Here is a 26,063-nt window from a genome sequence, read left to right as displayed (position 1 = left end):
ATTTTACTTAACAAATGTTTACCAAGAACCTATGTGGCATACTGAGTGGTGCTCTCCAGAGGATCAAGATTCCAGGTTTCCTGTCTACAAATCATCCCTGAGAGAACCATCTGAGGACAAGAAGTGTAGCAAAGTCTGCTGCAGAGAAGCAGAAGGAGCCAGAAATGAACTAGGACCAACTGCGAGAAGGAACAAACAAGTCAAAGCACTAAAACTGAAGGAGAAGATAATTTTTAAAGAAGAAATTGAAGAGAAGGTACATGTAACATTATTACAGATTTAAAATCTTACATAGTCCTCTCCATAAAACTTCTCAAATGCAGTTAAAAACACACACGTACAAAAACCCAGCAATTACAAATCCTCTGAAGCATGTAACTGTGATTAGCTGCTGCTCTCAGCAATATAAAAATACTTTCACCACAATTGCATTCCAGCCTGTAATGTAACTCAAAACAAACAAGTCAGAGACATCGCTCAAATCGCAGAACCAACAACTACAGATGCTTTGCATCAAGGAAATGAATCCACTGCAGAAATGCAACGGAGGAGCTGCCCTGCCGGGCCTGGAGCTGGGCTTCTGGTGGAACGGCGAGGCCCCCTCCTGGGCAGACGTGGTGCATGGCGGGTCCGCAAAGCTGCACTCGCCTCAGAGCCAACCCTTCCGCAGGCAGGAAGCGGGAATGTCTGCGACTCTCTGCTGTGGGTACCTCTCCGGGGCTGCATTCACATTTTTAAATTTTAGATTTTAAATTCTAAATCTGGATTCTTATAAAAAGAAATGACCGTATTTGATTTCAGATTAAATTAACCATTCTATTTAATTCTGCAACCAGCATTCCTACCACCAAATGGCACGCCTACCCCGTTTGCCCTGTTCTTTCTCATTTTGCCATAATTCTTATCACCATTTGACATCCTGTGTAACCCACTCTGGTTATTAGTGGCCTCCCTGCTAGAACAGAAGCTCCACGAGGGCAGGACTCTTTGTTTCATTCACTGATTCAATAACAAGCAGAGCCTGGCACAGTATACTCACTAACACAGAAGGAATTGTCCCATTTATGCTTTTATCTTTTATTTTCAAGACTATCCATCTTCAAAGAAGGAAGTATAAATTTTATTATAAAAATATGCTGTAATTTAAAAATGACACGCACTTGTTCTAAAAGTATGCATTTTCTCTAAATGCTTCATAAAAGCAAAAAGTCTGATCTAAGAACCATATAATCATGGTCTGTATGTATATAATTCATATACAATTTCCAAGGAAGTCATACGCCGCCAACGCCCTGGAGAACACAGTGGCTGCAAAGAATGAAGAATTCGATTCTGAAACACCAGGCCTGGAGCAGGTGTCTGTCGCGTGCCACACTCCAGTCCCGACGCATCCCGGGCAACTGGGTCTGAGTGCACCTCTTCTGAAAGTCAGCACTTTCCTGGACTGGGCATAGTGGTTTTGGCAGGAAGTGCATGCACAGCTTCCTAATTTCTAAAACCTCAATCTTTAATTTTTTTCCCTTTTTATCTTTTCCTTAAAGATTGGCACCTGAGCTAACATCTGTTGCCAATCTTTTTTTTCTTTTTCTTTTTTTCTTCTTCTTCTTGTCCCCAAAGCCCCCTGGGACATAGTTGTATATTCTAGTTGTGAGTGCCTCTGGCTGTGACATGTGGGACACCGCCTCATATGGCCTGATGAGCGGTGCCATGTCCACGCCCAGGATCCAAACTGGGAAACCCCGGGCCACTGAAGCAAAGCAAGTGAATTTAATCACTTGGCCACAGGGCCGGCCCCAAATTTTTCCCCTTCTTAAAATGTTTTCAGCTTGTGGAAAAGCTAATAGTTGTTTAAAATTGTCAGACTTTTTAAAAAGTGCTAATTTGTTCCCTTAACAGAGCAAATGATGAGAGACCATCTTCCCGCCGGTTAAGGACAATATAGAAACATATGATTCAATGATGTCAACAGCTTTCAGTCCAAGAATTTCATCCAGAGGCATTAGTCTTTCATTAGAACAAGTTCAGGATTTCTGACATTCTTTTTTCCGAACCTTTGATTTTGGTGCTGTGAAAAGAACAGAAAAGAAAAAGAGAAATGAAGAGGTAAGCCCAAGTCAGACTTTTTAAGTGAGAAGTGTTACATACAGTAGGGGAAACTGACCATTTGGATTTTCCTGTTTGTAGAAGGTCTTTAACATCTCCACTGCTTCCTCGGCCCGATACCCAGGAACACACTGATGAAATGAGAGAGTTGAGAATGAACACAGGCCTATGAAAGTGTGTGTTGTATCCCATAAAAACAGCAACACATACATAATTAGCAAACATACTTCAGATAGTATTAATACTTTGTGCATATTAGCAACACGGGTAAGGAAGTATATTGCCAAAAGAAAATATAAGGCCTCGATCAGACATCACTCTCAATCAACTAATTATTTCTCAATCAACTACCATTGAAGTTACTAGCTATGTGATTTTGGGTAAGATAAACTCTCTATGCCTCAGTTTCCTCATTTGTAAAATGCAGGTAATTACAGCAAGTGAGACAGAAGGATTTTGTGAGGACTGAACGAGATTTAGTATAGTAACATCTGTTCAGTACCTGACATATCCTCAGTGCTCACGAGCCACCAGCTCTTTTTATCAGCTGTTATTTTCTGGTGGCCCAATAAGCATCTGATCCTACAGAGCTGGGGTTGGCAGTCCACAGCTACAAATGGTCAGCTAAGAATGGTTTTCATATTTCTAAAGGATTGTTAAAAAACAAAAAGAAGAAGAATATGCAACAGAGACATGAATCGCTCACAAAGGCTAAAACATTTACCATCAGGCTCTTCACACAAAAAATTTGTCGACTTTTATTATAGAGGATTTTTTTAAGTGTTTAGTTTGTTCTATCTTTGGTATCTAACTGGAGAGAAGAGATCAACATGTGAAATAATAAGAAATTGTAATAACAGTAAGGAGACGAAACTTGAACTTGCCTTAATGATAGAGAATATGTAAAGAGACTGAGCAGAGCATTTCAGGGAACGAGGAAGAATAAGCTTGGGCTGTGTGTAAGGTTGGGGGTGGGTGATTATTAAGGGAGCATAAGGAAAGAAATCAAAGAGATAAAACGAGGTTGAAATATATAGGGCTCTAAGGCAGTTACAGGAGTGTGGACGTGACAAACTGCAGCCTTCTGAGGTGCACGACATGATGCAATGAACAGAGATTCCAGGGAGGAGCGCCTGGAAGCAGGGCACAGTGGAGGAAGGAACACCGAGCACCAGCACAGGGGCCTAGTGAACCAACCACTCTGGGCCACTGCTCAGAATGACTCTCCCTTTCTCTTGTGCCTTCAATCGGTTCTTGCCGAGGCCTACAAAGCCTGCACAAACTTCCCCCATCAAAACAAAGAAGCTTCTACGCGTTCGATGTTTTTAGGTTCCACATATAAGTGAGATCAGACATTATTTGTCTTTCTGTCTGACTTATTACACTTGGCATAATGCCCTTGAGACCCATCCATGTTGTCACAAATGCCAGGATTTCCTTCTTTTCTACGGCTGAATAATATTCCACTGTGTGTGCACATATCATATTTTCTTCATAGAAGCAGAGAGAAGAATGGTGGCTGCCAAGAGTGGAGGGGTGAGGGAAACGGGGAGACACCGGCCAAAGGGTACAAACTTCCAGTTACAGGAGGAGGAATAAGTTCCAGGGATCTAAGGTACTGGCATGCTGACTACAGTTAACAATGCTGTATTATATCCTTAAAAGTTGCTATGAGAGGAGAGCTTAAATATTCTCACCACCACCACCACCATGACACAGTGGTAATTGCGTGAGGTGAAGGGTGAGTTAACTGACCTCACTATGGTAGACATTTCACAATACATGCGGGTATCAAATCATCACACTGTGCAACTTAAAATTACACCACATTACATGTCAACTATATCTCAATGAAGCTGAAAAACAAAACAAAACAGTAACCTTCCTTCTTCCCTGCCCCAAGGCAAGCTGCTCCCTGTTCCTCCCTGAGAACACTTCAGAATCATGGCCATCACTTTTGCTACTCTCATTCCCTCCTCAACCTCATCCTCACTGGCTTGTGCTCCCCAGGACTCCACGGAAGCTGCCCTCTCAGACGTGCCAAGGGCCCCTACTGACCAAAATACTGGTCTCTCCAACCTCCTCAGCTCTCTGCAGTCGCCGAGACCACTGACCACATTTGCTTCCTTGAGAACCCTTTCCTCCCTTGGCTTCTGAACCCTTCATCATTCTAAGCATGACTGGCCCTTCCCCTTCTCTTCCTGGCTGTTTGAGTTCCTGGTCCCCAGGGCTCCCACCTCTCCTCTTGCTCTCACAAGCACCCACATGCACAAAGTGTTTTCGTCTCACGTGAAGTTAGAGCCATGGTTCTCAACCTTGGCTGCTCAGCAGAATCGTTTGGGAGCTCTCTAGAAAAATACCAATGTTCTCGTCCCATGTAGTCCCTTCTCCCCTCTGCCCCCCAGCAGCCTTCTGATTCAGGTGGTCGAAGCTGGAGACTGAGCACAGGCATTTGTAAAGCTCTCCAGGTGATTCTGATATGCAGTCAGGGATGAAAACCAGTGAGTTATAGGTGAAGAGAGAAACTGCATCTAAGATACCAAGATAATCTTCTCAAGTATTCATTATAGCTACAAATTTGTGGTTTTAATAAAAAGAACACATTCTTATTAGAATAAATGTTTAAAAACACAACAGGTAAGTATTATATATTAATCACCATCTTCTTTGAAAAGAATAGCTCTGTAGGTCTGCTCTGTAAACTTTAATGCTGCTTATAATATAGTATTAAAAGAATCTATAATTCTGCAATACAAAAACAGCATCCCACATCCCACAAACCCCCCACCCTGCCCAGCCAAATAAAGGAAGAAAACAGCATCCAGAAGCCTGGGGTATCAATGTTTTCTTCATAACCTCAAAACACTTAAAAAAACAAAACTAATTTGGCATCAAATCTGGAGATACAGCGTCGAACCATGGCCATCCATTTCAATGGAGCCAATCTGGCCAGATATATACACTGCAAATGAACTTATAATTGGGTTCAGCCAGATTAACTCTGCTGTGTTTGTGCACACAATGTCAGACAGGCTGGACAGAAATGTTCCACCTATGTCTGTAGCCCAGGGATCATCTTTGTTCTGCCCAGAAGCTTTGAGAAATTCTTTAGATCTTTCTAATTAAGGAAGTACAGGGTCAACAATTCACTTGCAAAGAGTTATGTAAGCAAAATTTAAGCCACTAATAGAAGTCATGGGAAAAATCAAATCACTTTGCAGATTTTTTTAATGATCAAGATAAGTGTATTTTTTACTTTCCATCACTCTATTACAATTTCCTTTCAGAGGGGATGTTAAAAGTCATCTATTCTCAAATGTATAGGAGCTGTTAGGAAAGCTAATGTTCGGCTGGGAAAACTCAAAATAGAATGTTTTCCAAAACTTGTTCTCAGTGGGATTCAGCCAAATTTAGCCCTTCATAGGTACTTAATATTCTCCTAAGAATATCTGAGGTCTTCCAAGTTAACTGCCCACCACGTTCAGCATTTGTTAAATCTTTTTCTTTTTTTTTTTTAAGATTTTATTTTTCCTTTTTCTCCCCAAAGCTCCCTGGTACCTAGTTGTGTATTTTTAGTTGTGGGCCCTTCTAGTTGTGGCATGTGGGACGCCGCCTCAGCGTGGCCTGATGAGCGGTGCCATGTCTGCACCCAGGATTTGAACCAGAAATGCCCTGGACCACCAAAGCAGAGTGCACAAACTTAACCACTCCACCACAGGGCCGGTCCCAATCGTTTTCTTTTTAAAGCATAATACTTTTAGGATTAACCTTACATCTTGAAGAAAAAAACAATTAAACTGGTTCATGAAAACTGGGATGCATCTACTGGCCAAACTCTGAAATATAAACTCCCACTGCTCACAGCCTTAAACATAGAAACTTTGGAAGAAGTGGCAAGATGAAAGGGAATGTAGAATTTCTAAGAGAACATGAAAGAAATGTGGATTCTTGGGTCTGGGGAAAATTTCAACATTAAAAAGGCAGGGGAAAAAATAATGAAAATACGGGTATTGACTGCTAGACACGAAAAATAGTACACGGCAATCAAGCAAAATGATTGAATGTGTGCAAAATATTGTGCGTTCACCAGAAAAGGCATCTACTGTCACTGACAGAAGCCAAGCTTCACACAAAATTGGGAGAACACGGAGTGGGGGACTCTCATTGGGAAACACCAAGAGCAGTGTGTCTTCAAACATGCCTGAAGGCGTGGGTGAAGACTGTCAGAAGACACCTTGGAAGGCTGGGGACTCTCCTTCAGGACAGCTTCCATTGACTAAGAGAGCTAGGCACTCACCTGGAAATGATTACCTGTCATCTTATACTGCAGCATAAATGAACTTGACCAGAGGTTACAAGAGTCTGCCCGGTTCTAGCACGGCTTTTTGGTGTACTGAGCACGTGCTAACTATTGCCCAGACCGTAACGAGATCAAAGTACTTAGAAGGAAAGAAAAAGCATAAGCTGGTCATATTACCTGAAACGGTCTCCCAGTATTCGGTAAGTCAGCAGAGGCAATGTTTAGAACAGAGCCACAACCACCAAATCGTTCATTCTGACAGCCATATACAACCAGTGGAATTTATAAGAAAGAATTAAGGTCCTGCAGAGAATGTGCTGTTCAAGGGTGTATCATGACAAAACCAGGGCAAGTTCATACCAGTCGTCCTGGAGAAAAAAACTCATGCTACACTTAAAAATAATGAAGCTTTGGCTTAGTCCTAAAAATCGTACAATCCAGTTACACAAAAGAAGGAAGTTTAAAAGATTTGGAAATTAACATCTCAAAATTGCAAAAAAAAATGAAAACTGCATATATGCTTGGTAAATGTTCATCATTTGGTGTTCACTCTGGTCTTTCCTAAGTCACTTTTTCAGAATCATTAGAGAACTGGAGCCAGAAAAAAGGCAGGAATTTAATCCAGGGATTTTCTTTTCAACATCACCGATTGTCCCCTGTTCTTTCCCCAAATAAAATATAACCTGTGCCCCAATACAAAACACACTAAAGCTGAGCCACTCTGTAAAGCAGGACGGGAGAAATAGCCATAACACCCGTCTTTAAAAAGCAGCATGTGTACATGTTATCATACTCAAAACCTCTGCCTTATTTTTAAAGTGATAAAACTATTCACACATACAAAGAAAAGTACACAAAATATGCAAGCACGAAACTGCGTTTTTGAATTATCAAACAATTTTTTAAAAGACCAACTTGCTGCAATGAGTGGCTTACTCTGAAAGACACAATTCAGAGCTGTAACTTTGTCAATTTCCCATTGATTTACAATTACCATAAATGACTTGGTTTTTACTTTGTATTTACTCCTAATTTAAAACTTTTCCTACATTATAATAGATGTTCATAGCAAAAATAAACAAAAACATATAAACAGAGAAACAAAATTTTTAGGTCACCTATAATCTGACATCCAAAGGCAAAACTGGGGTGCCTATTCTTCAGATCTTTTCCTAGGCACACTGTTTTATAATCTAACTTACGATTTTTCTTTAAAGAACTGTTTAACGTAGTTCTAAGCTTTTCTTTCTCTAGCTTATTTAATAGCTATATGTTTACTGAATAAAAACAAAGAGGTAATTTAATTACTTAAAAGTCCTTCCCCAAAATTTTTTTGGCCACGGGATACTATATTGTATCATGTGGCCCTCCTGAAATTTGTTTCATAAATCTGTTTTCACGTGTTGGAAACAGACTCCGGTTTCGCGGGAAGGGGCGGGGATGCTGCCCCCGGAGCCAAGGATACTCATGAGGCGGAGCGCGGCCGCGCACATGACGCACGGCTCCACGGTGACGTACAGCACGGCGCGCTCGAAGACCTCGGCCGGACACCTGCCGCGCCCGCGACACCAGGCCAGGGCCTGGTCGATGGCCACCATCTCCGCGTGGCGCGTAGCCTGAAAAGAGAGAAGTGCCTGCGCTGACACTGTTTGCTACGTGTAACTGCATCTTACAAAGATTCAAAAGTAAATACGAAAATACGTTTTTCATGGACCTGTAGTTCCTGCCAACATTTTAAGGAACAAAGCTTTAAGACACCCTTAGCAATTGACAAGCTATTTCCCAGTTCAAGTACCATGAACTCACCAATAAAAGACACCTAATCTGAGATGCGGGATGAATTATGCCATATTTTTAGTTAAGTAACTAAGTGCCTTAGGGGATGTTCTCTCAATTAAAATGCCGTAGAGAAGCTGTGTCTTGGGAAAAAAAGATGAGCCTAGGTTTCTGAATATTTTAAGGGAAGCTTAAAATTTTCATAAGCTTGTGCTCCAGTTTCAAATGTGTTTTCAAGGCTGTCACTGACCTCGCTCTAAGCAAATCTATATTTAGTTTACTGGAATGTCATCACTTACACTCTCTTTGGGATGAGATTTTATATACTGGCAGACTCTAGAGAAAAGCAGAGATTTGCTATCAGCCTCAGATACCTCACAAGAGGCAGCAGCAGAAAGGAAAGAAATCACACAGCATTTGGAATCAACTACTTACATTTGAATCCTGACTATGATATTCCTAATTATGTGGCCTTGGGCAAGTCACATAACTTCTCCAAGCTGTGATTTCCCCATATATAAAATGGGATTCACTGGTATCTACCTCTCAAAGCAATCTGAATTACATGAAGCACCGTGCCACATAATGCTCTGTATGTACTCTGCTATGCACTAATCGTTTATAACATTCATGATGAGCACACTCATCAACAAACTTACGCTGGGTGCTAACTGTATACAAGCCACTGCACTAAATTCTGTGTGAGATAAAAAGCCTCTGTCCTCAACAAGCGTCAAATCTGGTGGGGCAAACAGAAAGGTGTTCCTTTACCGTGACCCAGGGCAGGGTGCTGGCAGTGCAGCTCAAGGCACCATGGAAGCCAGAGGCAGGTGGGGGCGATGCCAGCCAAAAACTATAAACTCAGAGCTGGAAGGTCCTTTAGGGAAGAGGTTCCCAACCCTGGCTTTATCCCAGAACCAACTGGGAGCTTAAAGAAAAAACGTTTCCCCAACTTGAGTATTTTTAAAAATCAGATTCAGAACCCCTGAAAAAAGTCTCCCCCTAGTTCTCAATAAATAGTTGTTGAAGTGAATCACCTCGATCAACTTCCTCTTTTACCACTGAAGAACCAGAGCTCAGTTAGGACATATGAAAGATACACAGCTGGGCGAGGTGATGGTGGTGGTGACAGGCAGGTGAGGGTGGTTACAGAGCCAAAAGGAGGACTCGGGGCTCCTCATTTGGAGTCAAGAGTCTTTCCATACCATGTTTATGGGGTAATCTGCTATAGGACACAGAATACCAAAATCAATCCAGGTTAGTTTCAAGGTATAAAAGAAACCCAGGTTCTTGGGGGTTAGATGGATGTTATTAGGACAAAGATCTCCTGTTAAAGATACTGTACTGAATCACAAAATACAAATAGGAGATATGATAATTATTTCAAACACAGAATTCCACTCCCAAATAAGTATCTGTATATTCACCAATTGCTGTGTTATGTTGATTACTTATCTCACAAGTAATTTGGTAGCCACATAATTGCTTTGTGAATCTGGGTTCCTACTTTGCATGTGTTTCCCTAAATCTCAGTTTTCTTTTCAATAGATGTGATGGATGAACTTTTAAGTCCACGTAGCACGAGGACCAACACCAGTTTGTTCTCTGGCTCCAAGATCACATGATGAGATCAGAGTCTGTGTGAGTCATGTTACGCTTATAAGCTATCCCTAAGCCCACCTAGTACTTCTGATAATCCTAACACTTGATACTCCATTTATACTTACTGGGACACACTGTTGTGATACTGTGTTTAAGAAGTGATCCGTTAATTCTCCAACTTCTCAACCTAACCGCAATAAATTAAACGTCACACAGGCTCCCAAAGTGCACCTACTCCATGGAGGCCCAGAGGCAGCAGGAGGTGGGGCTTTTATTTCACTGAATTATCTGGTACAGGAATAGTTTCCTTTATACAATCCTTTTATATCTCCACAGTTATAAATTGAGGGTGATTTTTTAATTTACTAGGAGGAACACGTTATTTAAAGGTACCAAAGAATGCAATACAAGTTAAATTGATGTGTCTCATAAAGTGGAATTTTCATATATGAGATTTCCTTAAAACGGGAATAGACTCATTTCTTCTGCACTGACACTCCAATCTAAGAAAACCCCCTCTTGGGTTTCCCTCAAGTGTTAAAGTGAAACTCCATGAAATAGAAAATTAGCCCTGAAGATTTTATTGCTTCATTAAATTTTTATGAATTTTCCAAATTTAAAAAAAAAACGTTATCACTTTTATAATCAGAAAAGAAGGCATTCAAAAAGAGACGTTTAGGGAGACTGCCTCTCCACTGATGCCTACGGGACTGAACACAGACCTGTCTTCCGCGACAAAGTCTCTCCAAGCCCACCATCACTGCCAGTGTTGGCGGTTATACTACTGAACTCACATACATTTTTGGTCTGATTAACTTCATTTCTTCCCTTCCCCACAACTTCATTGTTGTAGACCATAAGGCAGCCAACAGGAACTTCAATATTTTCTAGGGCTTCTTTGGCCTGAAAGACAAAGTAGAAAATCAAAGACGTAATGTTCAATCCTTGAAAAGACTACATAAGAAAGAAATAGACACAGCATGAGCAGTATACACATATATAAACACTAGAACAAAGAAATGCAGCTGAGCTTTCCCTTTTCTCGGAGAGAATTCCGAAGTTAGTGCCGTGTCCTCTGCTGTGTTGATATTAAGGGAGACTCAGGAATAAACACCCTTTGGTAGATCCTGAGCTCCCTGATTTCTGCTTCATCGGAAGCAGAGGTGATCAAAACACTGTTACTGACTCTCTTTTTCTTTCATCCCCAAAGCCCTAGTGCACACTTGTATATTCTGCTTCTAAGTTCTTCTGGTTCTTCTATGTGAGCTGCCACCACAGCATGGCTACGGACAGATGAGCGGTGTGGTTCCGCGCCCAGGAAAAGAACCCAGTCTGCTGAAGCAGAATGAGCCGAACTTTAACCTCTAGGCCATCAGGGCTGGCTCAAGTGACTCTTGTTTTTAAATTGTCAGGGTCTACGGACTTTTTCAGAGAGAGTATATATTTGCAAAGAGGTAGAAGAATAACTAACATTTATAAGTCCTTTATTAAAATTCTTTCCTTGTTGAAATTCTACTTAATTTTTTTCGTTTCTCTAAAAATGATAGGAAATATCCTCCAGAGTTCCAACAGCATAAAGGTGACCAGACCAGATGTCTCCCTGAGCCCACAATTTCTGCTCTAAGTGAGATAATACAGGTTTAGGAACACTCTGTATAAAAATGGCACCACCCCAGTGAAGAACATTCTGGAAGTTTCTTTAAAAAGTAAAGATACACATAGCCTATGAATAAATTCCCCTCCTAAGTATTTATTTAAAAGCGGAGAATATATGTCCATGTAAAAAATCTTGAAAAAGAATGTTCATAATAGCTTGATTCGTAATAGCGAAAATCTGGAAACAGCACAGGTGTCCATCAACAAAAGAATGGATAAACAAACTGTGGCATCTTCACACAGTGGAATACAACTCAGCAATAAAAAGAACAAAATACTGATACACACACGACATGGAAGAACCTCAGACAGGCTGAGTAAACAAAGTCACATACTGTATGACTCTTCACGAGAAGTCCCAGAAGAGACAAAACTAAACTACAATGATAGAAGCTGGAACAGTGGTTGCTTCATGGAAGGGGATGTGTAGACTGACTGGAAAGGGAATAAGGAAATTTTCTGGGGTGGTGAAAACTTTATCCTGAAAAGGGTGCTGCTTACACAGATGTTTGCATCATTCGAAACTGAATGAACGTTACATTCAAGACCTGTGCATGTTGCTGTGTGGAAAGTACACCTCAACTGGAAAATATACATAAGAAAAATAAGTTTAGGAACACTTCCACCACCACCATCCTGGGAATGGCAAACCAGTTACTATATTTGCAAAGTTTCCCCTCTATCACCAGCCGTCCATTTTTCATCCAGCCCTATGGCTGAGTGAACTCCAGCACCTGGGGGGCCCAGGATGGTTAAAGAACACTCCTTCAGGCAGAGAGCAAAGTTTACATCTGGGTACTCCCCGATCCTGCTGTTGAGAGAGAGTAAAGGATGGACGCAGCCCTTGGACTAGTACAGAAGCATTTCTATCTCACTGCAGTCCAAGTACAGCTGTTTATAGAGAGACACGGCATTTATTTTGGAAAGCCCAATGACACTCTGGAAGACTATGTTCCCATTTACTGTAGGTATTGACACACACCGTAGGGCATAGAGAGTGTAAAGTTGAAGGCATTATATTCAGAAAGTCATAAACAGAGTGAAAGCAGGGTGTTCCATCTCCCGCACTAGCCTCTTACTCCCGGCAACACTGTATTTATAGCCGCAATAACCTCCTACTACCACAATGCTAACACGGGTTCCTTAGCTACCTGAACCATGCTCAACTGACACTGAACGTCTCACGGAGCCAAGAGAGGTGAATGGAGAAGCACATAGTGGTAGCGAATTGGACCTCTCCTTTCTCCTCCAGGGTAGTGGGACGGAGCTGGGCAGGAGAGACATGAGGAGACGCTATCTGAAGCAATAAGGCTGTATTCTTCAGGACCATGTCATGAATATCCAGAGGCAAGCTCTGTCCAGTTCTGTAAAAATGGTTAAAGTGTGCCCCGTCTAGGCAAAGTTGAAAAGTCTGAAGACATCCAATTGGTGAATATATACAAATAAATATACAAATGCACCACAGGCTACTATGGAAAAGAAAGCCAGGAGGACTGACAGCTAGGGAGGATGGAGATGCTAAGTACCAGTGCTGTTAAGGCACTCATCACACTAAGAAGGTTATTTAAAACAGGCTTAGGATTATATACAACCCCAGGTACACAGGAGAGAGAAATCATTTATTCATCCAACAAATATCTGTCGAGGATCGAGATAGGGGAATTACCCTAGCTTATTCAGGTCTCCCTAAATGCAATCACAATTGTCCTTATAAGAGAGAGGCAAAGGGAGAGTTGTGAAGATGCCACATTGTTGGCTTTGAAGATGAGGAAGGGGCCATGAGCCAAGTATGGCACCTTGCTCTAGAGGGAAAGGCAAGGAGGCGCAGCCTGCCCCACAGCCTCCAGAGGGCGCAGACCAGCTGATGCGCTTCCAGCCACGTGGGCTGACTGCAGACTCCTAGCTCCAGAACCAGAAGAGAATAAATCTGTATTGTTTTAAGCCACCAAGTTCATGCTAATTTCTTACAGAAGCCATAGGAAATTAATACACCCTGTAAAGAGGAAGAAAACACAAGCTACAACTGGAAGAACATATTTGCAAACCACAGATCCAACAAAGGTATCTGGACTATATAAAGAACTCTCAAAGCTCAACAGTAAAACAGTAAAAAACCCAAACAATCCCATGAGAAAATGGGCAAGAGTCATTTCACCAAAGAGGACATACGGATGGCAAATAAGTACAAGAAAAGATACTCACATCATTAACCATTAGGGAAATGCAAATTAAAACCATAATGCGTTATCTCTGCGGACCTATCACAACAGCTAAAACAGAAATAAAAACATCAGATGCTGGTGAGGCTGAGGGGAAAGAGGATCACGCATATACTGCTGGTGGGAATGTAAAATGGTACACCACTCTGGAAAACAGTTTGGCAGTTTCTTAAAAAGCTAAATATGCAGTTAACATATGACCCAGCATTTGTACTCTTGGGCATTTACCAGGGAAATGAAAACTTATGCTCACACAATACCTAAGTTCATACACAGACACAAATGTTCACAGGAGTTTTACTCCTATTAGCCCAAAACTGGAAATGACCCAACTGTCCTTCAACAGCTGAATGGTTAAAGAAATTGCAAGATCCATATCATGGAAAACTACACAGCAGCAAGGAGGAATGAACTACTGATCGACTCAAGCACTGGAATGGATCTCCAGGGAATTATGTTGAATGAAAAAAATCGCAAAAGGTTACATATTCATGGATGTAACATTGCTGAATGACAAAATTACAGGTATGGAGAACAGACGACTGGCTGCCAGGGTTTAGGGTTTGACGGGAGATAGCGACTATAAAGGGGTAGCATGAGAGAGCCTGTGGTGATGCAGCAGTTCTGGTGGTGACTAACCAAAACTAAACGTGACGCAACTGCAAAGAACTACACATACACACACGCACACACACACACACACACGAGTGCATATAAAGCTGATGACATCCGAATAAGCTCTACAGAGTGCGTCAACATCATCTTCCTGGTTTTGACACTGTACTACAGGTATGTAAAATGTTACCACTGGAGAAAACTGGGTGAAAGGTATATGGGCCTTCCTGTATACTTTTTTGGAACTTCCTGGAATCTATAATTACTTCAAATGAAAAGTTAAAAAAATAAACGTGGTGTAAACAAGAAGCATCTTACAATGGAGATTAACAAGAGATGCCTAGTGAGGCAGGAGGAAAACCAACAACGTCTGGTGTCATGAAAGACCTGAGAAACACACCAGGCCAAGAAAGAAGGGTCAGTGATACAGACGCCATTTGGGTGGAACGGCAGAAATGAAACCCAGTGGCTTAAAGAGCGACTTATCTATAGGTCAAATTTCTGGTTTCTAACTATTATAACAGACTATTATGTCTATAACTCAAGTGTGCTGATTCTGAGCTTACAAATAATAAGAGCTTACAACTTACTGGAAAAGTTACTTTGGAAGAGTTATGTCAGCATCATGGCAGAGTGAGTTGTTCCCTTTGTCTCTCCCCTCTAAGTTACAAGTAAACAGACATCCATTAACCAACAGAGGATTTGCTACACAACCCAACAGGATGCCTGAGAGATCCACGCAGCTATACACCTGAAGGTGGGTGTATACTGAACCCCAGGGAAGCAGCAGAACTAAGGGAGGGACCCCTTCCCCAACCAGCAGCAACAATCCATGTCTCAGATCCTCACATAGTGGCTAGTGGACTGCGAGTAGAGGTGGGGGCAGCCTGGCCCACACGCAAATGCTTCTGGAGTGGCAGCCTGGCCCATGGGTATACCCACCTACTGCAGGTGTGGGTGAGCACACCCAAATAGTCGTCACCCAGTGGTGGGAGCCCAGCCTGCACAAAGGCGCCCCACTTGCCTAGCACAGCAGCCAGGTCAGACCCACCTGCCAAGCTCTGTGGCCCAGACTGCATGAAGGTGTCCCACTTGCATGAGCACAACACACCCACTGAGTACAGCACTGGGCTGTAACCCACCTGCCAAGCTCAGCAGCCCCACCCACACCAGTACAATGCACTGAGCAGCTGCAGCCAGCTTACACAAACACAGAGCACCCGACCAGCACAACTATGAGTAGACGGGATGGGAACAGAAAACACAGCCCCTGCCAACCTCCAGCAGTGGCAGATGGAATCTGTGACCAGATACTACCATAAATGCGCCAGTGGAGGATCAGTTCATCAAACACCATGAAGAACTACAGAAACACAGCAGAAGAGAAGGAAAATGGCAACTCTCCAGGAACCAAGCCTGAAGTCACAGAAGATTACAATCTAAATGAGAGAGAATTCAAAATGGTTGTCATAAATAAACTCAACAAGTTACAAGAAAATACAGCAAGTTCAATGAGCTGAGGAATAAAATTAATGAACAGAAGGAGTACTTCACCAAAGAGACTGAAGCCCTGAAAAAAAACCAAACTGAAATTCTGGATTTGAAGAACACAATTAATGAGATACAAAATAATGTAGAAAGCATAAAAAATAGAGCAGACCTTATGGAGGAGAGAATTAGTGACCCAGAAGATAGAAATCTAGAAATGCTTCAAGTGGAGTAGAGGAGAGAATTAAGTTTTTTTCTAAATGAACCAATTCTTCAAGAAACATAAGACTCAATTATGAAAAGTAACATAAGGACTATAGGTATCGTAGAAGGAGAAGGGAACAGAGAGCTTATTCAAAGAAATAATAGCTGAGAACTTCCCAAATCTGGGAAAAAACTGGACTTACAAGTACATGAAGCCAATATAACTGCTAATTACATCAATGCAAAAAGATCCTGTCCAGGGCATATAATATTAAAATTAGCAAAAGTCAATGACAAAGAAAAAATATTAAGGGCAGCAAGGCAGAAAAAAATAACTTACAAAAGAACCCCGTCAGGCTTTCAGCAGATTTCTCAATAGAAACTTTATAGGTTAGGAGAGAATGGGATGATATATTCAAAATACTGAAAGACAAAAACTATCAGGCAAGAATGCTCCATCCAGCAAAATCATCCTTCAGATACAATGGAGAAATAAAAACTTTCCCAGACAAACAAAAGCTGAGGGAGTTCATCGCCACCAGACCTCCCTTACAAGAAATGATAAAGGAAACCCTCCTACCTGAAACAAAAGGGCAAAGATTTACAAAGCTCTGAACAAGGAGATAAATACACAGAAAAATCAGAAAACTGCAGCTCTCTACCAAAACAGATTAGCAAACAATTATAAAAGATAAAGGGAAAGGAAGCATCAAAAATAAATATAAAAACTTCAATTAACTGTGAAGTCACAATACACAAAAGAATAATTTGTGATAACAAAAACATACAAGGGGAAGTGAAAAGGGATGGAACCTACTTAGGCTAACAGAGATAAGAGGCTATCAGAAAATGGACTATCTCATCTATGAGATCTGTTATACAAATGTCATAGTAACCACTAAACAAAAAATCAGAGCAGAGCCACAAATCACAAATAAAGAGAAAACTAAAAAAAGCATGACAGAAAACCACCAAACTGAAATGGCAGTCGGAAATATTGAACTGGAAAATGAGAGATAAAATGGCAGTATTAAGGCCTCATATATCAATAATCACTCTAAATATAAATGGACTGAATTCACCAATGAAAAGACAGAGTGGCTGGATGGATTAAAAAACAAGACTCAACAATATGCTGCCTCCAGGAAACACATCCCAGCTCTAAAGACAAACACAGGCTCAGAGTGAAGGGATGGAAGACAATACTCCAAGCAAATGGCAAGCAAAAGAAAGCAGGCGTAGCCACACCTATATCAGACAAAGCAGACTTCAAGATAAAAAAAGACAGGGAGAGAAAAGGGAGGCAGGATATAATGAGCAAAGGGACATTCCACTAAGAGGACATAACACTTAAGAATATATATGCACCTAACACAGGGGCACCAAAGTATATAAAGCAACTATTAACAGACCTAAAGGGAGAAATTAACAGCAACACAGTAATAGTAGGGGACCTCAACACCCCACTTACATCAACCAATAGATCATCCAGACAGAAAGTCAACAAAGAAACAATGGCCTTAAATGAAACTAGACCAGACAGACTTATATATATAGAACATTGCATCCAAAAACAGCAGAATACACATTCTTCTCAGGTGCACATGGAACATTCTCAAGGATAGACCATATGCTGGGAAACAAGGGAAGCCTCAATAAATTTAAGAAGACTGAAATCATACCATGCATCTTTTCCAACCACAATGCTATGACACTAGAAATCAACTCAAGAAAAAGCCTGGGAAAGTGTCAAATATGTGGAAACTAAACAACATGCTACTGAACAACTATTTGATCAATGAAGAGATTAAAGGAGAAATCAAAAAATACCTGGAGACAAATGAAAATGCAAACACAAAGGTGGTGCTAAGAGGGAAATTTATAGCAATATAAATATACTTCAAAACAAGAAAAATCTTAAGTAATCTTACACGACTCCTAATAGAATTAGAAAAAGAAGAACAAACAAAGCTCAAAGTCAGCAGAAGGAGGGAAATACTAAAAATTAGAGCAGAAATAAAGACTAAAAAAACAGTAGAAAGGATCAATGAAACTAAGAGCTGATTCTTTGAGGAGATAAACAAAATAAACAAAGCCTTAGCCAGACTAAGAGAAAAAGAGAGGGCTCAAATAGATAAAATTAGAAATGACAGGGTAACCAAGTTACGACAGATTCCACAGAAAGACAAAGGATTATAAGAGAATACTATGAAAATATCTATGCCCACAAATTGGATAACCTAGAAGAAATGGATAAATTCTTAGACCCATATCACCTCTCAAAACTGAATCAAGAAGAAATAGAGAATGTGAATAGACCAATCACAAGTAAAGAGAGAGAAACAGCAATCAAAAATCTCTCAGAAAACAGGACCAGAAGGCTTCTCTGGAGAATTCTACCAAACATTCAAAGAAGATTTAATATCTATCCTTCTCAAACTATTCTGAAAAAAGTGCTTCCTAACTCATTCTATGAGGCCAACATTAATCTGATACCAAAACAGAAAAAGACAACACAAAAAATGAAAATTTCAGGCCAATATCGCTGATGAACAGAGATGCAAAAGTACTCAGCAAAATATTTGCAAATTGAATGCAGCAATACGTTAAAAGGATCACACACTATGATCAAGTGGGATTTATTCCAGGGACACCAGGATGGCTCAACATCCGCAAATCAATCAATGTGATACACCACATTAACAAAGAAGAATAAAAATCACAGGATCATCTCAATGGATGCAGAGAAAGCATTTCACAAGATCCAATGTCCATTTACAATTAAAAACTCTCAATAAAATGGGTGTAGAAGGAAAGTACCTCAACACAACAAAGGCCATAGATGACAAACCCACAGCCAAGATCATACTTAATAGTGAAAAACGGAAAGCTATCCCTCTGAGAACAGGAACAGGACAAGGGTGCCCACTCTCACCACTCTTATTCAACATAGTACTAGAAGTTTTAGCCAGAGCAATTAGGCAAGAAAAAGAAATAAAAGGGATCCAAATTGGAAAGAAAGAAGTAAAACTCTCACTGTTTGCAGATGACATGATCCTATAAACATAAAACCCTAAAATATCCACCAGAAAACAATTAGAAATAATCAACAACTACAGTAATCAACATACAAAAATCAGTTGCATTTCTTTTTTTTTCTTTCTGAGGAAGATTCACCTTGAGCTAACAGATGTTGCCACTCTTCCTCTTTTTGTATGTGAGCTGCCACCACAGCATGGTCGCCGACAGATGAGAGGTATAGGTCCACACCTGGGAACTGAACCTGGGCCATGGAAGCAGAGCACACTGAATTTAACCACTAGGCCACAGGGGCTGGCCCTGCATTTCTATACACTAATAACAAACTAGCCAAAAGAGAAGTCAAGAATACAATCCCATTTACAATTGCAACAAAAAGAATAAAATATCTAGGAAAAAATTTAATGAAGGAGGTGAAAGACCTAAACACTGAAAACCATAAAATATTATTGAAAAAAATCAAAGACGACATAAAGAAATGGGAAGATATTCCATGCTCATGGATAGGAAGAATAAACATAGTTAAAATGTCCATATTACGTAAAGCAATCTACAGATTCAATGCAATCCCAATCAGGATCCCAATGACATTGTAGGGGAGGAAGACATTTCCTCTACCCTCTCTGGGTTCGTCTGGCCAGAGAATGAATTAAATTCACATGAGACAGAATAGCAGGAGAAAATTAAACAAAGCTTTGTAACACGTACACATGGGAGAGGCTCAGGAAAGCTGAGCAACTCACCAAAATGGCTGAAGCCCCCACCTTAAATATCATATCCAGCTAAGACAAAGGAGGATGTTGGGGGTGGGGGGAGTCAGTTACAGGAGGTTACCAGACACAGGAATAAGATTATTATGCAGATTTAAGTCCTTGCCTTTGGCATTGATTAAGAGTTTCTAGAGATAAGGTCATCCTCTTTCTTCTTCCTGGTACAGAGAGGGAGGAACCCTTACAGATGGAGATTTCCTTTACAATGTAAATGTCTCCTAACAAAGGGCAAGCAAGTTACACCCTCAGAACCTCCTTCCCTGTTCCAGTTTATTAACAGTAACCAGCCCCAAATAATCCTCATGCCAAAGAGACATATCTTGGGGTGGACAATTCCAGGCCCCCACAACATTCTTCATGGAAATAGAACAAAGAATCCTAAAATTTATATGGAACAACAAAAGACCCCAAATCACTAAGGCAATCCTGAGAAAAAAGCACAAAACTGGGGTTATCACACTCCCTGACTTCAAAATATTTTACAAAGCCATAGTTATCAAAACAGCATGGTACTGGCAGAAAAAGAGGCACACAGATTAATGGAAGAGAACTCAAAGCCCCGAAATAAATCCACACATTTAAGGACAGCTAATCTTAGACAAAGGAGCCAAGACATATAATGGAGAAAGGAAAGTCTCTTCAATAAATGGTGTTGGGAAAACCAGACAGCCACATGCAAAAGAATGAAAGTAGACCATTATCTTACACTATACACAAAAATTAACTCAAAATGGATTAAAGACTTGAATGTAAGACCTGAAGCCATAAAAGTCCTAGAAGAAAATATAGGCAGTACGCTGACATTGGTTAGCAGTATCTTTTTGCATATCATGTCTACTCAGGCAAAGGAAACAAAAGAAATAAACAAATAGGACTACATCAGACTAAAAAGCTTCTGCAAGGCAAAGGAACAAAATGAAAAGACAAACCACCAACTGGGAGAAAATATTTGCAAATCACATTTCCAACAAGGGGTTAATTTACAAAATACATAAAGAACTGATACAACTCAACAACAAAAAAACAAATAACCCAATCAAAAAATGGACAGAGGATATGAACAAATATTTTTCTAAAGAAGATATACAGATCGCCAACAGGCACATGAAAAGATGTTCAACATCACTAATCATCAGGGAAATGTAAATCAAAACTACAATAAGATATCATCTCACCATGGTGAGAATGACTAAAATCACCAAGACAAGAAGTAACAAGTCTTGGAGAAGTGGAGAAAAGGCAACTCTTATACACTGCTGGTGAGAAGGCAAACGGGTGCAGCCACTATGGAATTAGTGAACAGTATGGAGATTTCTCAAAAAATTAAAAATAGAAATACCATAAGACCCAGCTATCCCACTATGGGTATTTAGCCAAAGAACTTGAAATCAACAATTCAAAGAGACTTATGCACCCCTATCTTCATCGCAGCATTATTAACAACAGTCAAGACATGGAAGCAACCCAAGTGTCCATCATCCGATGACTGGATAAAGGAGATGTGGTGTGTATATGTGTGTGTATATATATATATACACATACATATATATATACAATGGAATACTAATCAGTCATAAAAAAAGACAAAATTGTCCCATTGTGACAACATGGATGGACCCTGAGGGTATTACGTTAAGCGAAATAAGCCAAACAGAGAAAGACAAACGCCGTGTGACTTCACTGAGATGTGGAAGATAAAGAAGCACAGATAAGGATAACAGTGCTGACCAGAGGGGACGGGGGTGGGGGTGGGGGACAGATGTAAAGGGCTCACACATACGGGGACCGATAAACACTAGACTATTGGTGGCGAGCATGATGCAGTCTATCCAGAAACCGATATATAATAATGTACACCTGAAATTACACAATGTTATAAGCCAAAATGACCTCAATAAAATAATTAAATAAATTCTAAAAACCTTACTTTGACCCAGAACTATTTGAAGCACTCTGCGCTAATTCGTCTAGTGTACAACTAGAGACAGGTTCAGTGATCTCCCATTTTGCTGATGAGGAGACTGAGTCACGGGAGGGCATGGTGTCTGCCCACGTGAGAGACTGGGACTCGAGCCCAGGCCTCTGGCTCCATTCACCCATTTGTTTAACAAATATTTGTGGGGCGCCTACCAGGTGCCAGGTTGCTGGGAATGCTGCCACTGCTCTGCCTCTATTTTCCACCCTAGTCACCACTAATCAGGTACTTTATCAGTGTTCGGGTTCACAGTGGGTCAAGTTCAAAGGACAAAAGGAAAGGGAACACTTAGCAAGAGAGTGAGCTGCGGTAAGTTTAAGGCTAAAAAGACTGCAAGAGAATAAACGGTGGGGAGGCCACGTGACAGGACCGTCTGTGTGGCTATGTGGCCATGCCAAACATGGAGAAGAGACTCCAAGAGCAGGTGGAAGAGAGTAGGTGGCAGGGGAGAGGGAGAACCACCCTGCCCAGTGGCATTCCCGGTCCTGACTGCTGAGCCGGAAGACGGCCGGGCCCACGCTGCAGGGGCAGCTGCGGCCTCTCTCCCCCCGGCCTGTAGTGACGGCCTGCACCTTCATTCTGCCCCCTGGATTTTCTCTTGTTTCTTCCAGCCAACATATCTCCTCTGACCCGATTTCCTCCCTCTCACCGTTTTCTTCCTGTAACTTGTTGCCGTCTAGATTTTGTCGCTAGTGCAGTGGAGTCACCTCTGACCCCCAGCGACCCTGCATAAAGCAGAGCTGAATTCACGACCAGTTTTCTCGGAAGTGGGTGGTCAGGTCCGTCTTTCTAGTCTGTCTAGTCTGGAAGCTCCTCTGAAACCTGTCCTCCATGGGTGACCCTGCTGGATTTGAAATCCTGGTGGCATAGCTTTCAGCATCCCAGCAACACGCAGCCGCCACAGAATGACAACTGACGGCTGGTGGGGTGGTTCCCCGCCCAGGAAACGAACCCAGGCCGCAGTGGCGAGAGCACTGAATCTTAACCACTAGACCCCCAGGGCTGGCTGCCCAAATGAGAAAGAAAATAAGAGTGATGGGAGGGGCCGGCCCAGTGGGCAGCAGTTAAGTGCGCACATTCCGCTTCGGCGGCCTGGGTTCGCCAGTTCGGATCCTGGGTGCGGACATGGCACTGCTTGTCAAGCCATGCTGTGGCACGCATCCCACATATAAAGTAGAGGAAGATGGGCACGGATGTTGCTCAGGGCCAGTCTTCCTCAGCAAAAACAGGAGGATTGGCAGATGTTAGCTCAGGGCTGAGCTTCCTCAAAAAAAAAAAAGTGATGGGAGTATTTAAAAAGGGCAAATAACATATTGATAAGGAATGACCAAGCAAGCCACACTGATGATGAGTGGGTGAGCAATTAGAATGGTGAGTTAGGGAGGAGGTGGTGAGAACAACTCAAAAACCCCACATTAGTGAATTGAGGTGAAACACTTTTCAACAAAAAAATGTGTGTGTAAAGTACATGTGTATATAGGCATATATAAAATATACATATTTGCTTTGCTGTCAAGTTCAGAAGAGATTTAACTAAGCTGAAAATAAACATCCCATCTCATACTTTCCAATGCTCCCACCAACTCTTCTGTCAAGTCTGATCATTTGTTGTTTTTTTTTAATGGAAATAAACATTCCTTTTTTTGTTTTTTTTGTTGCTGAGGAAGATTTGCCCTGAGCTAACTAACATATGTTGCCAAAGTTCCTTTTTGTACGCGAACCACCACCACAGCATGGCCACTGACAGATGAGTGGTATACATCTGGACCTAGGAACCAAACCTGGGCTGCCAAAGCAAAGCACCCCAAACTTTACGACTAGGCCACCCAGCTGGCCTTTATCATTTCTTTATGAATGCAAAAGAGCTCAGACAAAATGGGTCTGAAATGTGTGCAGGTAGGTTTTTGACTATCTCGTCTTTCTGGGGAAAGGGCAAGGCTCAGTTACTACTTAGAATGTCAACCTGGTCTTTCATAAATTAATAAACTAACAACCTTCAAAACTGAAGAATGAAATCTCTCTTCTTCCCAGCCCAAAACTGATCCCCACTTCATCTTTCCATGTCCCTCCTTTTGCTCTAGTCCAGCCTGCCAGTTTCGGATGATGACAACTCTAGGATGAAAGAGACTCTCGTTCTCTAAGTCAGCACTGCTATAAACTAGGGTGAGATGCGGGATGGACTGCAGTTAGGACAGCCTCTTGATGAGTCTCAATACATTTCCTAGGAAAGAGAAGATAAATTAGGGGAAAAGACGGTTTAGCTAGAACAACTCTTAGGTAGAAAATAATAACATCTAAAAGGTTAAACTACGCTACAACTACTACTGCTAAGGACTCTGTTTTCCCTCCATCGATTTTAATTCCTCAGCCTGGTACTAAGAGCCTCTCAACCTCCACCCATCCTCCCCACCAGCCAACTGAATCAGCTGAACTTTTCATTCTTCTTCCAGGTCCCTGGGGCTTAAGCTTTTTGGAGCCAAAATTCCCTCTGAGAATCTGAAGACAGTTCTGGACTCCGTCACGTGAAAAAGGAACATGCACATAATATTTTTCTTTCTAGTTTCAGAGTTTACAGATTCCCCCTAAAACCTGGGCCCCAGGTTAGGAAGCCCTGTCCTAGACAGACAGCTGGACCACTTTTAACCTAAGACAAAGTCCTCCATTTCTTTGTACTTGGCAGTTCCTCTGCCTTGTCAACCTTTCCCTTCCTTTCCACCAACCCACAGCTCTTTTCCTTTTAAAATTCAGAAACCATCCTATAACTTATCTTAACTGACTTGCTCAGGACTTTGTTACCTATTATCTGATAGCACTTTATATCTGTCTCTTATTTTGTACCCCAGACACGTGCTTTAACTTTTTCATTTGTGCGTGGCATAGTTCCATCAATGAAACAGTATGCTCCTGGCAGGCAAGCACTAGATGCAGGCACTAGCAAGCCTGTCTTGCTCAGCTTTGCAGCCCTAGCACCCAGCACAAGGCCTAAAACATGGGAAACAATCATTTCACATTTGTTGAAATGGATAAGCATCTATGCTTGAGTTCTTTCTGAATTTCCCTCAGGCCTAGCACAATGTTATACTAATGCTAAGCACATAGAAAATGCATGTACAATAATATACAATAGATTTATTCTAGAAAACCTGCAACTTTTCTCTCTTTCCCTCTCTTCTCTTTCTCTCTCGCTCTCTCTCTACATATACACACAATCTTTCTTTCCTTCTAATTATAAAGTAAGACGTTCAAGGCAGAAAACTTGGGGGTAAGAAATCCACATAGCAACAAATAAAAACCGTGGCCGGCCCTGCAGCCAAGTGGTTGAGTTCACGCGCTCCACTTCGGCGGCCCAGGGTTTCACCGTTCGGATCCTGGGTGCAGACATGGCACCGCTCATCAGGCCATGCTGAGGCAGCATCCCACACGCCACAACTAGAAGGACCCACAACTAAAATATACAACTATGTACTGGGGGGATTTGGGAAGAAAAAGCACCCACACAAAAAAAGATTGGCCCCAGTTGTTGGCTCAGGTGCCAATCTTTAAAAAAAATAAAATAATAATATAAAAACCACTAATAATCCCAACACCCCAAAATATGATCACTGCTGTTATTCTGTGACAGAAGTTTTTCAGGTTTTTTTCCTATGCCTGCATATACACATTTGTAGTTTTAAAAACATCAAATAGATTTATACTATACATATAGTTCAGCAGTCTGCCTTTTTCATTTAGAAATACATTATAAACATTTCCCTATGTTAGGTAACATTTTTTCAGCGCATGATTTTTTAAGGCTGCAGCATTCCTCTGCATGGACATGAACATCTAGGATTCACTTAGCTCGTCCCCTATTGTTTGATATTTACATTGTTTCAAATTCACTGCTATAAACAAGTGAACTTCCCTATATATCTCCATCACTTCCTTATGAATTATTCCTAGAAATAGCTATAAAATACAAAGAGCTCCTACAATGTGATTTTTAAAATAAAACTAATAATAAAATTGGGCAAAAAATATGTCTAGGCAATACACAGAAGAAAAAAATCGAAATGTCTAATTAGGATAGCAGTCGCAGTAATGAAACTGAAGAGGAGGAGAAATCCAGCAGAGTGTAGGTCTGAGAACAGAAAGCAACCAAACACAGCCGGTGGTGAAGACAGACGGCCGGGCTCAAATCACAGCTCCAGCCCGACCAGCTCTCTAACTTTCTAAACCTCCATGTCGCCATCTGAAAATGAGGACAGTAATAATACCCACCTGCTAGGGCTACCTCGGGGCTTACATATTGTGGCCCATAGGAAACACTGTGCATA

At 41.3% G+C, this 26,063-nt stretch overlaps 1 protein-coding gene across 1 annotated transcript in view; it reads right to left on the bottom strand.

Annotated features, from left to right (window-relative positions):
* Window positions 1–215: 215 nt before the first annotated feature.
* Window positions 216–26,063, bottom strand: part of ADAT2 (adenosine deaminase tRNA specific 2) — a 31,353-nt gene continuing 5,505 nt past the window's right edge. The window contains exons 2-6 of the mRNA XM_023632867.2: window positions 10,580–10,684; window positions 7,869–8,019; window positions 6,581–6,687; window positions 2,162–2,234; window positions 216–2,065 (exon numbers count right to left, since the gene is read on the bottom strand). Coding sequence (XP_023488635.1) covers window positions 2,022–2,065; window positions 2,162–2,234; window positions 6,581–6,687; window positions 7,869–8,019; window positions 10,580–10,684 — 480 coding nt within the window. The 3' untranslated portion in view covers window positions 216–2,021. The remainder of the gene's footprint in view (window positions 2,066–2,161; window positions 2,235–6,580; window positions 6,688–7,868; window positions 8,020–10,579; window positions 10,685–26,063) is intronic.

Source organism: Equus caballus, chromosome 31 (assembly GCF_041296265.1).
Source record: "Equus caballus isolate H_3958 breed thoroughbred chromosome 31, TB-T2T, whole genome shotgun sequence".
NCBI lineage: Eukaryota > Metazoa > Chordata > Mammalia > Perissodactyla > Equidae > Equus > Equus caballus.
This window is presented reverse-complemented; position numbering and strand designations above follow the sequence as displayed.